Genomic DNA, 15498 nt, shown 5'->3' on the forward strand with positions numbered 1-15498 from the left:
ATAATAAAAAAAATTCTGTTTTGAGCTGTGTATGTGACATACATCAGTCTGGTGTGTCTCAATAAGAGGAATTAAGGGGAGGTAACCAACCGGTTATAATTATCTCCCTTTGTATTTTTTTTCCAGAGAAATGATAGCTCTGTCTGTGTCAGTTCATACTCTAACTAATGATAAAAAAACACAACATCCACCTAAGAGTTGTTAACTAATGATGTTGGATCACATGAAAATGATCATATTACTGGCTAACTTAGGCAAACGCAATCTTAAGTCTACAAAAATACTTCAAATATTAAACCAATATAATATTCAAAAGTCACCAATCAACGGAACGATATAAGCATTCTTGTTATAACGGTCATATTTTGACTTATGAGAGCATGTGCAGACTGTCATATTTGCTTGAGAAAATAGAATTAATATATAGCCTTTAGACACTTAGGCTCTCTGCTCATGCTACCATACATTCCTGTACATGTAGATATATAGCTTACATTCCTGTACATGTAGATATATAGCTATCAACCAACTTGCTATAAATATGTTATAACCATTCAGATTACCCTATAATGCTGGAGCAAGGTGTGTTGTAATAAATTGGCGAGATCATTAGTACATGCACATCGATAATCCTTCACCAGGAAAGCGTAGCCATGCAATTCAACTATGATGTAGCACACGCAATGTGTTTGGCAGTGAGTGACATTACATGCGTTGTGCATTTCGTGTGACCAGAAATTTAACTGCTTTGGGCTCCGTTAAAGTACACAATAATTTTATTCTTTAATCTTCAAATTCAAAAACAATTAATTTTATCCCTTGGTTAATGCAAACTTCAATTTTCAAAGTAGATCTTTATATAAGTAAGTATCTAAAACCCAAAACAGTGAAATATCAGATACCACGAAAAGTAATTAAGCCACATTTATTTGCTTTTTCTATCACTAAGGTCCATTTCCACACATTTCTATGAGGACGTTGTGTGAAAGTTGACCTGGAATAAACACACTGGACACGAATGCTAGCTCAAATATCTACACCCAATGATCACTTGTGTAAAATCTTTCTATTTGGCAGAAATGTAAATTCAGTGATAAAAGTGAATTATCTCCCCTTTTCAGTGTATCCCTCGGACAGCAGTTCCTTACTCAGACCAATCCCTTGATTTTGTTTCCCCTTATTCACCATAATCACATCCCCAATACAGATTATACCATATCTAGTTCAACTTACACCCGCTGAGCCCATGGAGGAACCATATAAACTTTACCCTAGAGTGACCTCCCTTTACATAGATCATGAGACTAGCATTTGTGTGTATAGTGCGAGACTAAATCTCCTGGGTATGTGAACACTGTATACCCGATACCACATGCTCGCTGTGGACCAATCAGTGAGCCACGCGCTGCGGCATTCTCACCTGGAGAGTTTTGCATGACAACATCGTACGTCGGCAGAGGGGGTCTGACCCCCGCAGGCTGAGGGATTGGAGGCGTAGGATGGTGGTGAGGGGCAGACAGGGGCCCTGAAATAGTAACACAACAGCTACTACCAACAAATATACACAACCATCCACTGACAAACACCAGTCTGTCGCCCATGAATGCAGATAGGAAGATTGCATGCCGAAATGACAAATAGATTTACGGACAAAATGTCAGTATATTTATACCAGTACTGAAAAACCAGTTCCATTTTTGCAGACAGACTAATGGCTGGCAGTTGGATGAGTAGAGAAACATATCAGACATCACTGTTACATGTATACCATATTTAATATGAGAGAGTCAAGCATGAAGAGTTGGACAGAAGGATATGTTCTCTAGGGGAGATGGGAAAGTCTCAACAAGCAGTTCTGAATACCCAAACTGGCATACACAGTTTACAGGCAGAGATGGTGTAGAAGGTAACACAGTTCTGGCTTCACTCATACTTCAGACATCGTTACAGGTTGATAATTTTATCTTGTACTCAAAGTGTTTTCGATTTCCATGTTTCTATCTTGACTACATAACTCTCGACTCTATTACAAGCCCTAAACCACATTCTTTCCTTTCAGCTGATCACTTAGTCTGGTCGTCGTGAGAACTCTGTGCTGAACTTAATTCACCTAAAAGTGCATAGTACCTGTGACATCCTTGTTGTAATTAAGTAATAGTGTTAATTACAATATACTCATATTTTTACTGGATTCTGTTGTTAGTAGTTATATTTCAGGGTTTCAGGGAGCAAAGCTTTCAAAGCATTTAAGATATTATTTAAATTGTCAGAATTGTGTTTGCATTTTCTTTTACAAGCTGATTAAGATTTATGAACTTTAGATTCAGGATTTTGTTAATGCACTACAAACTTTAATGTTCTGAGCAAGGAACAAGGGTCAAGGAACTTAGGATTCAGGACAAGGGTAAAAGAAATTTGGATTCAGGACAAGGGTCAAGGAATTTTGGAATGAGGGCCAGGGTCAAGGAACTGGATTCAGGACAAAGGTCAAGGAACTTTGGATTAAGGACAAGGGTCAAGGAACTTTTGATTCAGGACAAGGGTCAAGGAACTTTGGATTAAGGTCAAGGGTCAAGGAATTTTGAATTCAGGGCCAGGGTAAAGGAACTTTGGATTCAGAACAAGGGTCAAGGAACTTTGGATTCAGGGCCAGGGTCAAGGAACTTTGGATTCAGGACAAGGGTCAAGGAACTTTGGATTAGGGACAAGGGTCAAGGAACTTTGGATTCGGGACAAGGGTCAAGGAACTTTGGGTTCAGGACAAGGGTCAAGGAACTTTGGATTCAGGGCCAGGGTCAAGGAACTGGATTCAGGACAAGGGTCAAGGAACTTTGAATTCGGGACAAGGGTCAAGGAACTTTGTATTTGGGACAAGGGTCAAGGAAGTTAATACAATCTTTCATCAATAGCATATTCTATAGAATGACCATCTCAATTAAAATTTGATTTGTTGGAAATGACCCGCTACAAACAGAAGAGCACACGTCAGTCTTTTGTAGAATCGATCTAAAAACCTCACACAAACAGCACACCAGGATCGTACTGGTCAAATGTCTCTATTCAGACTTCAGTAGTGAAAGCGATCTTAGAAGCCAATGCTGCCCTGTAAACCTTCACAGATTCACAGGACAGGGTTTAACTGTATAATCTCTCTAAAAGCAGCAACAGGAACAGCCACTAACAAAGCAGAAACATCAAATTGTGAAAGCCCAATAAAGTATTCTTTTTCTGGGAGATTTCTGTTTCCACACCATACTATCAATAGTGCTTTTTTAAATATTTTTCAAAATGTAAGCATCATTGTTCTTGAGATATTGCAAAAAAAACTACAAACAAACTTTCCGTCACATAAAAATCAAACTTATTTCTTCACTAGTTTATTTGGAGAAAAAAAGAAAGCATTTAAGCTTGTATTTTCATGTAGTTACAGAAGAGAGGGGAAGACAAACACCCCATGCATCTAGAAATGTCATTTTCGGTCACAGATAATGTAGAAGAGGAGGTTCATATATTACGCTGTATAAAGGATCAGCTAGCAATATAGCCAATTATGGTGACTCACCTGTCTGTGGGGGATGTGAGGGGTGGGAGAACTTCCTCGGCTGGGGTGGAGAATTGTTTGAGCTTGCTGAGTTAGTACTCTGGGTGTCGTAGTTAGACGACATGCTATGACGACTAGAATCAGACTCGTAATGCTGATGTGAGCTGTGTGTGCTGCCTGTGGGGCTCGCTGACTCGCCAGAACCCATCGACCCTGAAACGGAGAAATCACAACCATCATAGTGACCTGTTGACTTCCCAAGAACTGTCAACCTCGAAACCAAGAAATCTTTAACATTGTACAACCATTCCCTCAAATCCCACCTCTATAAACCTTACAACTCTCATCTCTATACACCTTACAACTCTCATCTCTGTACACCTTACAACTCTCATCTCTATACACCTTACAACTCTCACCTCTGTACACCTTACAACTCTCACCTTACAACTCTCACCTCTATAAACCTTACAACTCTCACCTCTATACACCTTACAACTCACATCTTTATAACCTTACAACTCTCACCTCTACACACCTTACAACTCTCACCTCTACACACCATACAACTCTCACCTCTACACACCATACAACTCTCACCTCTATACACCTTACAACTCTCACCTCTATACACCATACAACTCTCACCTCTATACACCTTACAACTCTCATCTCTATACACCTTACAACTCTCATCTCTATACACCATACAACTCTCATCTCTATACACCTTACAACTCTCATCTCTATACACCTTACAACTCTCATCTCTATACACCTTACAACTCTCATCTCTATACACCTTACAACTCACATCTCTATACACCATACAACTCTCACCTCTATAAACCTTACAACTCTCACCTCTATACACCTTACAACTCTCACCTCTATAAACCTTACAACTCTCACCTTACAACTCTCACCTCTATACACCTTACAACTCTCATCTCTATACACCTTACAACTCTCACCTCTATACACCTTACATCTCTCACCTCTATACACCATACAACTCTCACCTTACAATTCTCACCTCTATACACCTTACAACTCTCACCTCTATAAACCTTACAACTCTCACCTCTATACACCTTACAACTCTCACCTCTATACACCTTACAACTCTCACCTCTATAAACCTTACAACTCACATCTCTATACACCATACAACTCTCACCTCTATACACCTTACAACTCACATCTCTATACACCTTACAACTCTCACCTCTATACACCTTACAACTCTCACCTCTATAAACCTTACAACTCTCACCTCTATACACCTTACAACTCTCATCTCTATAACCTTACAACTCTCACCTCTATACACCTTACAACTCTCATCTCTATACACCTTACAACTCTCACCTCTATACACCTTACAACTCACATCTCTATACACCTTACAACTCTCACCTCTATACACCTTACAACTCACATCTCTATACACCTTACAACTCTCACCTCTATACACCATACAACTCTCATCTCTATAAACCTTACAACTCTCATCTCTATACACCTTACAACTCACATCTCTATACACCTTACAACTCTCATCTCTATACACCTTACAACTCTCACCTCTATACACCTTACAACTCTCACCTCTATAACCTTACAACTCTCACCTCTATACACCTTACAACTTTCATCTCTATACACCTTACAACTTTCACCTCTATACACCTTACAACTCTCACCTTACAACTTTCATCTCTATACACCTTACAACTCTCATCTCTATACACCTTACAACTCTCACCTTACAACTTTCATCTCTATACACCTTACAACTTTCATCTCTATACACCTTACAACTCTCATCTCTATACACCATACAACTCTCACCTTACAACTCTCACCTCTATAAACCATACAACTCTCATCTCTATAAACCATACAACTCTCACCTCTATACACCTTACAACTCTCACCTCTATACACCATACAACTCTCATCTCTATAAACCATACAACTCTCACCTTACAACTCTCACCTCTATACACCTTACAACTCTCATCTCTATACACCTTACAACTCTCACCTCTATACACCTTACAACTCTCACCTCTATACACATTACAACTCTCACCTCTATACACCTTACAACTCTCACCTCTATACACCATACAACTCTCACCTCTATACACCTTACAACTCTCATCTCTATACACCTTACAACTCTCATCTCTATACACCATACAACTCTCACCTCTATACACCATACAACTCTCATCTCTATACACCTTACAACTCTCACCTCTATACACCTTACAACTCTCACCTCTATACACCTTACAACTCTCACCTTACAACTCTCACCTCTATACACCATACAACTCTCATCTCTATACACCTTACAACTCTCACCTCTATACACCTTACAACTCTCACCTCTATACACCTTACAACTCTCACCTCTATACACCATACAACTCTCACCTCTATACACCTTACAACTCTCATCTCTATACACCTTACAACTCTCACCTCTATACACCATACACCTCTCACCTCTATAACCTTACAACTCTCACCTTACAACTCTCACCTTACAACTTTCATCTCTATACACCTTACAACTCTCACCTCTATACACCTTACAACTCTCACCTCTATACACCTTACATCTCTCACCTCTATAACCTTACAACTCTCACCTCTATAAACCTTACAACTCTCATCTCTATACACCTTACAACTCTCATCTCTATACACCATACAACTCTCATCTCTATACACCATACAACTCTCACCTCTATACACCTTACAACTCTCACCTCTATACACCTTACAACTCTCACCTCTGTACACCTTACAACTCTCACCTCTATAAACCTTACAACTCTCACCTCTATACACCTTACAACTCTCACCTCTATACACCTTACAACTCTCACCTCTATACACCTTACAACTCTCACCTCTATACACCTTACAACTCTCACCTTACAACTTTCATCTCTATACACCATACAACTTTCATCTCTATGCACCTTACAACTCTCAACTCTATACACCTTACAACTCTCACCTTACAACTCTCACCTCTATACGCCATACAACTCTCATCTCTATACACCTTACAACTCTTACCTCTATACACCTTACAACTTTCATCTCTATACAACTTACAACTCTCACCTTACAACTCTCACCTCTATACGCCATACAACTCTCATCTCTATACACCTTACAACTCTCACCTCTATACACCTTACAACTCTCACCTCTATAAACCTTACATCTCTCACCTTACAACTTTCATCTCTATACACCTTACAACTCTCACCTCTATACACCTTACAACTCTCACCTCTATAAACCTTACAACTCTCACCTCTATACACCTTACATCTCTCACCTCTATAACCTTACAACTCTCACCTCTATACACATTACAACTCTCACCTCTATACACCTTACAACTCTCATCTCTATACACCATACACCTCTCATCTCTATACACCATACAACTCTCATCTCTATACACCTTACAACTCTCACCTTACAACTCTCATCTCTATACACCTTACAACTCTCACCTCTATACACCTTACAACTCTCACCTTACAACTCTCATCTCTATACACCTTACAACTCTCATCTCTATACACCTTACAACTCTCACCTTACAACTCTCATCTCTATACACCTTACAACTCTCACCTCTACACACCTTACAACTCTCATCTCTATACACCTTACAACTCTCACCTTACAACTTTCATCTCTATACACCTTACAACTCTCATCTCTATACACCTTACAACTCTCATCTATATACACCATACAACTCTCACCTTACAACTCTCATCTCTATACACCTTACAACTCTCACCTTACAACTCTCATCTCTATACACCTTACAACTCTCACCTCTATACACCTTACAACTCTCACCTTACAACTCTCATCTCTATACACCTTACAACTCTCACCTCTATACACCTTACAACTCTCACCTCTACACACCATACAACTCTCACCTTACAACTCTCACCTCTATACACCTTACAACTCTCATCTCTATACACCTTACAACTCTCACCTCTATACACCTTACAACTCTCACCTCTATACACCTTACAATTCTCACCTCTATAAACCTTACAACTCTCACCTCTATACACCTTACAACTCTCACCTTACAACTCTCACCTCTATACACCTTACAACTCTCACCTCTATACACCTTACAACTCTCATCTCTATACACCTTACAACTCTCACCTCTATACACCTTACAACTCTCACCTCTATACACCATACAACTCTCACCTCTATACACCTTACAACTCTCACCTCTATACACCATACAACTCTCATCTCTATACACCTTACAACTCTCACCTCTATACACCTTACAACTCTCACCTCTATACACCATACAACTCTCACCTCTATAAACGTTACAACTCTCACCTTACAACTCTTACCTCTATACACTTTACAACTCTCACCTCTATAACCTTACAACTCTCACCTCTACACACCTTACAACTCTCACCTCTATACACCTTACAACTCTCACCTCTATACACCATACAACTCTCACCTCTATACACCTTACAACTCTCATCTCTATACACCTTACAACTCTCACCTCTACACACCTTACAACTCTCACCTCTATACACCTTACAACTCTCACCTCTACACACCTTACAACTCTCACCTCTATACACCTTACAACTCTCACCTTACAACTCTCACCTCTATACACCTTACAACTCTCACCTCTATACACCTTACAACTCTCACCTCTATACACCTGATACAGATATATGCGGTCCTTCATTTACACCCACCTCATAATTTTTTGGGAAAAAAAAGGATAAACAAAAAAACATCAACACATTAAATGAGAAAGTCTTAATTAATTAACCTGCACATTGTCTTTTACAGTCATATCAGAGACAATTTTGTCTTTTTGTTAGTTTTTAAAAAACAAATTATTACAACTGAATATCAACATCAAGTTAAAAAGATCACATATTTTTGCAAAAGGTCAAAAGTCAAACATATCTGATAAGCTCATAATCAAGCAAAAAAATACCAAAATTAGGTATGATAGGGGCCATTCCACCAAAAAGCTATGTTTGGCGACTTACACATGCAGTAAGAGCACTACAACTTAATTTTACACATTAAACAAGAACTGACAGAACCACAAGGACGTACAACAAACTATCCCTACTATTGGCCTCAGGTTTCTCCGTTATAAATTAAAATCACATACAACCATGAAAATATTCAACCCTCTTCTTTATGAAAATTCAACCTTCTTCTTTATGAAAATTCAACCTTCATTTTTATGAAAATTCAAAATTTCATCTAATTCATTCAAAATCTCTTAGAAAAGGAGCTAATTTTTATTTCAGAAGTTAAGTTTCCCACAATAGGTAAATTAAAGAAACTTTTAGTCAAAGGGAGACAATCAACATCAGTTGAAGATTAAGGATCGATTATAATCATTTGCATAATCAAGACAGACTAAAAGGGAGAAAATTAACATTAGTTGAAGGATATAGAGATTGATTATAATAATTTTTCTATAATTAAGACAGAGATGAAGTAACGATAATGTCCAACCCTGGCCAGCAGCTGAAACAGGAAGTAACCAGTTCTTACCATTCCGACTTGGCTTGCGCAATGCTATATTGCTTAAACTGACTACAGATGAGCTTTCAGGAGATAAATGCAATGCCGGAAGTGGGCGAGCATGCCTTGGCGATGTTGGCTGTCGACGCCCCGACATGGGGCTGGTTAGGTTTGGAGCAGAAGGTAAAGAGTGTTTGGAGTTATGGGGTCGTACTTTGTCCGTCAGACCCATAAGTTTTCTTATGGCTTCTGGAGACTCCGCACCTAACATACACAAAGAAAATCATCAACCGTTAACATGCAAAACGTACAGGGCCTCAAAATGTTCCTGCTCATTCTAATCGCCACCGTAGCAAAACGTTATTTTCAGAAAATGAATCTCAGTAATAGGATTGATCATGGCCAAATCCAAAAGGTGGTCTAAAGAAAACTCACCAACTCTGGGAATCAGATAATTTTTATCCCATTTTCTTGGTTATAACTTTTTTGATCGTATTTATAATTTTTCTAGATTTATCTTCATATTAAATCTACGGTGAAGATGAAGAATGAGGAACAGCTGATTCCGTTAAGATGCAGTCAAGCATAAAGCCATTTATGTCATTCAATAGCAACAGAAATCATAAACATTCAATGAGGTCACCCAGCCAACCAATAACTCTGTATTCATGCATAAGTCTAGATCTAATCCCAATACCCAGCTATATTCATACATATTTCTAAACCTTATCTCAGTATTCCACTGTATTCATACATATTTCTAAATCTTATCTCAGTATTTCACTGTATTCATACATGTTTCTAAATCTTATCTCAGTATTCCACTGTATTCATACATATTTCTAAATCTTATCCAAATATTCCCTTGTATTCATACATATTTCTAGATCCAATCCAAATATTCCATTGTATTCATACAGACTTCTAAATCTCATCCAAATATTCCATTGTATTTTTTCATAATTCTAAATCTTATTCCGATATCCCTTTGGATTCATATATATTTCTAAATTTAATCCAAATATTCCACTGTATTTATACATATTTCTAAATCTAATCCCATATATTCCATTGAATTCATACATATTATTAGATCAAATCCCAATATTCCATTGTATTCAGACATATTTCTTGATCTAATACCAATATTTGCCTTGGTTTCATACATATTTCTAAATCTAATCCCAATATTCCATTGTATTCATACATATTTCTAAATCTAATCCAAATATTCTACTGTATTCATACATTTTTCTAGATCTAATCCAAATTCTCTTAAGTCTCCACTGGCTGGCCTTACTTTACTTGTAAAACACAAGCGAAGTTGAACGGACCACATTAATCGAACTCCCCACACCTTTATGGAACAAATGTTGTAACTACATGGAATTTAACCCGATATTTCTGTGATATAAACCATACAGCAGGATCAGACAAGTTATTGGTCGGTCGGCGATCAAGTATTCAATATATTCAAAAAGCAACAGAAATGGTTACTACAAAATTATGTGACATTTAAAAGTTTTGTTCGGGTAGAAATCATCCTGCATAAAATGAAAGGAAGTTGAGAGTCATACAACAGGTTCACAGAAATCTACATTCCATTGTCAGTTTTATACAGCAAAATTAGAGGAAAGAAATGTATACATAACTCATATTGGTAATTTGAAAAAACGAAAAATATTCAAAAAATATACATATCAAAGAGGATGGGTTAGAGTGGAAATGGCAGAAATCATGCTCCATACCGAACTTCGGTCCACTAGAAACATTCTTCGGGGGCTCCATCAGGTTTGCCATGGATGCGGTTATTGCGCTTGATGATGGGTCGGTCTTTTTAACTGGAAAAAGAAAGAAGAGTTCCAATCAATATCTAGGTAGAGAGTACACTATGTTTTATAGGAGGAACAGGTCATACCTCAATATATAACAGTTACAAGGAAATAATGACGATAAAAACCATTTCAGGATGAAAGTCTTCACAATAATTCTAAGGAAGTTCACATCATATAGCACACTTATATTTTCCTGTTTGACAACAAAATCAAATAAAAAAGAAATTTAATAACCAAATGGTATAGTCATTAAAACTTGGACCTTTTGACCTCTGACAACAGGCAATATTTCTGATCACATTTGATGAGCCATTTCACCACAGAACATGTGTCCTGGTGTGTTAATACTGTCCTAATATGACATTTCATGGATTCTTGTGAGGAAGCAAAACTTAAACAGATTAACACAAGTCATGTGACCCAATACAAACCAACATAAAAGTCATGTGACCTAAGAAAATACAAAAGTCATAGTGTGACCTGGGACAGACTAACACAAAAGTCATGTGACCCAATACAAACTAACACAAAAGTCATGTGACCCAAGAAAACAAAGTCATGTGACCCAATACAAACTAACAAAAAAAGTCATGTGACCCAAGAAAACAAAAGTCATGTGACCCGAGACAGACTAACACAAGTCAGGTGACCTGGGGCAGACTAACACAACAGTCATGTGATCAGACACAGAATAACACAAAAGTCATGTGACCAGAGACAGACTTGCGCAAGTCATGTGACTCATAACAACACAACAGTCATGTGACTTGAGTGTTCTGTGATATAGGAATGACAAACCCTAACACATAACATGAGGTTAAACATTCATGAACTTTGAACTTTGACCTACGTGGTGGGGCTTCACATTGATGAGACATCTCTTTCAGTTTCTCCTCGTCCGGAATGACCTTCATGTTGCTAAGATACGACTTGACCCGACGCACCATCTGAGCCTCCTCGTACATTTTCTTGGCATTGGGAACCGCTGACCCACGACGGTTCTTCACACGTTTCATGGTGGCCATTCCCGAGATCCAAGAGTTCTCATACATGGTGCCAGTCCCCAGGAACATGGTACTCACATTCTGAAATAATCACAGATAAATAAGGACCATCCCTGGTCAATATATCTCCGTACTCCATTCTCTCCATTTTGTGTTGCCCTAACTACTTATCATATGTACCTCACCAATGCTAATAGGTTGCTATGAGGAATATCACTTGATCAATAAGAGGTCTATAAATTTTCTTTTGTAAAAAAATAAAGAATTTAAAATGTTCATAATTTCCCCTGCAGAAATTTCACACCCCAGAAAGGATTGAAATTAAAACCTTAATTTTTGCATTTATTTATCTTAAAAATACTTCATACCTTTTTTATAAATGATGAAGATTCTGTGTACAAAATTCGAAAGGCAACAAAAATACAAGTTATGTTTTTATCAATGAAAATCCCAGACAATTTGTCCCTTGTTAGAATGAATTTCCACTTACATATTTAGCTGATGCCATGTTACATATATGACGAACTTCCTTGGCTATCATTCTGACTTTCTCAAAGTTGACGAGTGCGTCCACATACGAGTCATTAGCCAGGTGAATGAATGTAAGGTCCTTTTTCACAACAGGGAAAAATGGCAACTGTAAAGAGAACAATATGAAACTTGCATGTGATGGGTAATCTATCTACTCTACAATTTATAATTAACGAGACATTTTCGAATGTATGTTAAGCTAGGAAAGTTAATGAGACATTTTTCAATGATTGTAAAGTTAACAAAATTTCTATTTTGAAAATAACATTGCAATTGCAAAATATAACTCTTCAATTTAAAATTTTTTATTTTTTTTTATTTTGATGTTTTATTTTTTCAGTAACTTTCAAATAGTAATACTTACCATGGGAGGCTGACAGTTATCACTACTAATTAAATTCCTATATTTAGACATGTTCCTGGAGGGATCCATCAAGTCTTTCAGATCCTAATGTAAAGTATATAGAAAATGAAACTTAATGGTCAAAGTACATAGAAACGAAACTCAATATAAGATACATAGAAAAGGAAACTTAGTACGATATACATACATGAAAATAAAGTTAATACAAACTATTCTGAAAAAGAAAGAACAAAGATGATTTGAAACTGCACCATATAACAATATCTATCTAAATATCTAATGGAAAAAAAATCTTTTAAACACATTTCTGAATAAGAGATTAAAAATCTTTGTCTCTCTCTACTCAGTTTCTACATTGTATATATGGTTATTTCCCCTCCCTCTGGACCAGCTGACATTAGGTACTTACATTGTACATTTTCGTATATTTGTTAGGTACTTTTTCCCAGGTGTTGCGGAGTCTGTCCACACACGAATGATTTAAACCACTCACAACAGCAAACATGGTGTTGAAGTTTTTACAGTCCTTACAATGTCCTGAAACAGAAAACCTATCATTTAACCAGCTTACCATGTCAGTTATTTAACATTACCAGCTTACCATTTCAGCTATTTAACATTACCAGCTTATCATTTCAGCTATTTAACATTACCAGCTTACCACGTCAGTTATTTTATATTTACCAGCTTATCATGTCAGTTATTTAACATTACCAGTTTACCATGTCAGCTATCTACCATTACCAGCTTACCATGTCAGTTATTTAACATTAACAGCTTACCATGTCAGTTATTTAACATTAACAGCTTACCATGTCAGCTATTTAACATTACCAGCTTATCATGTCAGCTATTTAACATTACCAGCTTACTATGTCAGTTATTTAACATTAACAGCTTACCATATCAGCTATTTAACATTACCAGTTTACCAAGTCAGCTATTTAACATTACCAGCTTACCATTTCAGCTATTTAACATTACCAGCTTATCATTTCAGCTATTTAACATTACCAGCTTACCACGTCAATTATTTTATATTTACCAGCTTATCATGTCAGTTATTTAACATTACCAGCTTACCATGTCAGTTATTTAACATTAACAGCTTACCATGTCAGCTATTTAACATTACCAGCTTACCATGTCAGCTATTTAACATTACCAGCTTACCATGTCAGCTATCTACCATTACCAGCTTACCATGTCAGCTATTTAACATTACCAGCTTACCATGTCGGCTATCTACCATTACCAGCTTACCATGTCAGCTATCTACCATTACCAGCTTACCATGTCAGCTATCTACCATTACCAGCTTACCATGTCAGCTATTTAACATTACCAGCTTACCATGTCAGCTATTTAACATTACCAGCTTACCATGTCAGCTATTTAACATTACCAGCTTACCATGTCAGCTATTTAACATTACCAGCTTACCATGTCAGTTATTTAACATTAACAGCTTACCATGTCAGTTATTTAACATTACCAGCTTACCATGTCAGCTATTTAACATTACCAGCTTACCATGTCAGCTATTTAACATTAACAGCTTACCATGTCAGCTATTTAACATTAACATCTTACCATGTCAGCTATTTAACATTACCAGCTTACCATGTCAGTTATTTAACATTAACAGCTTACCATGTCAGCTATTTAACATTAACAGCTTACCATGTCAGTTATTTAACATTACCAGCTTACCATGTCAGCTATTTAACATTACCAGCTTACCATGTCAGCTATTTAACATTACCAGCTTACCATGTCAGCTATTTAACATTACCAGCTTACCATGTCAGTTATTTAACATTACCAGCTTACCATGTCAGCTATTTAACATTAGCAGCTTACCATGTCAGCTATTTAACATTACCAGCTTACCATGTCAGCTATTTAACATTACCAGCTTACCAAACTTGGCTACAATATCTTGATGTAGCACCTAGCTTATAGCTTATATGCTATTTTGATTTAGGACCTGGCTTCTTCTGTGCTATTAAATGTACATACTTGAATTGGCTACCTTTACATGCTACATGCTATTTCAAATGTAGAGTTTTAGCTACTTACGTGCTATTTTGATAAAATGTTTGATGAGCTTGACACGTCTGACAATGTTGGACTCGCTGCACACCTCCGTAACAACCCAGAACATTTCCTTATTGACCAGCTGACAAGAGAAGGAAAACAATCATTCCTAATTAATTACTAGGGTGGCATTTCTGGAGCCTGCTTTGGGTCACCAAAATGCCTCTCTTTTTGCTTCATCACACATTTTAGTTTAATGTAACTACTGTTTTTTGTTGTTGGTTTTTCTTTTTTTGGGGGGGGGGGGGGGGGGGGGGGGGTTAAATACTCTTTCATGGTCAGCAGAAATCTCCAAGGCAAAGTATAATGAAATCAATCCAGATTTGCCCTCAGCAGCAAACTAAAGTATGAATAATTCCAAAAGTGAGAAGTGAGACCAAATTTTAGTTTGCAACTCCTGCAACCCAAGCGGTCCTCACAAAACAAAGAGGCACAGAGGTCCTGCAATGTTCACCTGGATGTGTCAGTGATCATGGTAAAACACTCATATTTAAGATGGATTACAAATAAATT

At 37.2% G+C, this 15498-nt stretch overlaps 1 protein-coding gene and 1 long non-coding RNA gene across 7 annotated transcripts in view; both read right to left on the minus strand.

The window, feature by feature from the left end:
- Nucleotides 1-15498, minus strand: part of LOC117339109 (rap guanine nucleotide exchange factor 6-like) — a 116681-nt gene that overhangs the window by 14428 nt on the left and 86755 nt on the right. For all 6 annotated transcript variants that reach the window (XR_004535090.1, XM_033900540.1, XM_033900523.1 and 3 more), the window contains 9 exons: nt 14968-15067; nt 13295-13422; nt 12886-12969; nt 12481-12627; nt 11837-12071; nt 10900-10992; nt 9182-9415; nt 3563-3754; nt 1421-1525 (listed from right to left, as the gene is read on the minus strand). Coding sequence is in view for 5 of the 6 variants with exons in the window: in XM_033900540.1 (XP_033756431.1) it covers nt 1421-1525; nt 3563-3754; nt 9182-9415; nt 10900-10992; nt 11837-12071; nt 12481-12627; nt 12886-12969; nt 13295-13422; nt 14968-15067 (1318 nt within the window). In the remaining variant the exon portion in view is untranslated. The remainder of the gene's footprint in view (nt 1-1420; nt 1526-3562; nt 3755-9181; nt 9416-10899; nt 10993-11836; nt 12072-12480; nt 12628-12885; nt 12970-13294; nt 13423-14967; nt 15068-15498) is intronic.
- LOC117339140 lies at nt 6012-6600 on the minus strand. Its single transcript, XR_004535096.1, has 4 exons — nt 6582-6600; nt 6472-6481; nt 6085-6098; nt 6012-6023 (listed from the first exon to the last, which is right to left on the minus strand). It is a non-coding gene; the product is annotated as an uncharacterized LOC117339140 (long non-coding RNA).

Source organism: Pecten maximus, chromosome 1 (genome assembly GCF_902652985.1).
Source record: "Pecten maximus chromosome 1, xPecMax1.1, whole genome shotgun sequence".
NCBI lineage: Eukaryota > Metazoa > Mollusca > Bivalvia > Pectinida > Pectinidae > Pecten > Pecten maximus.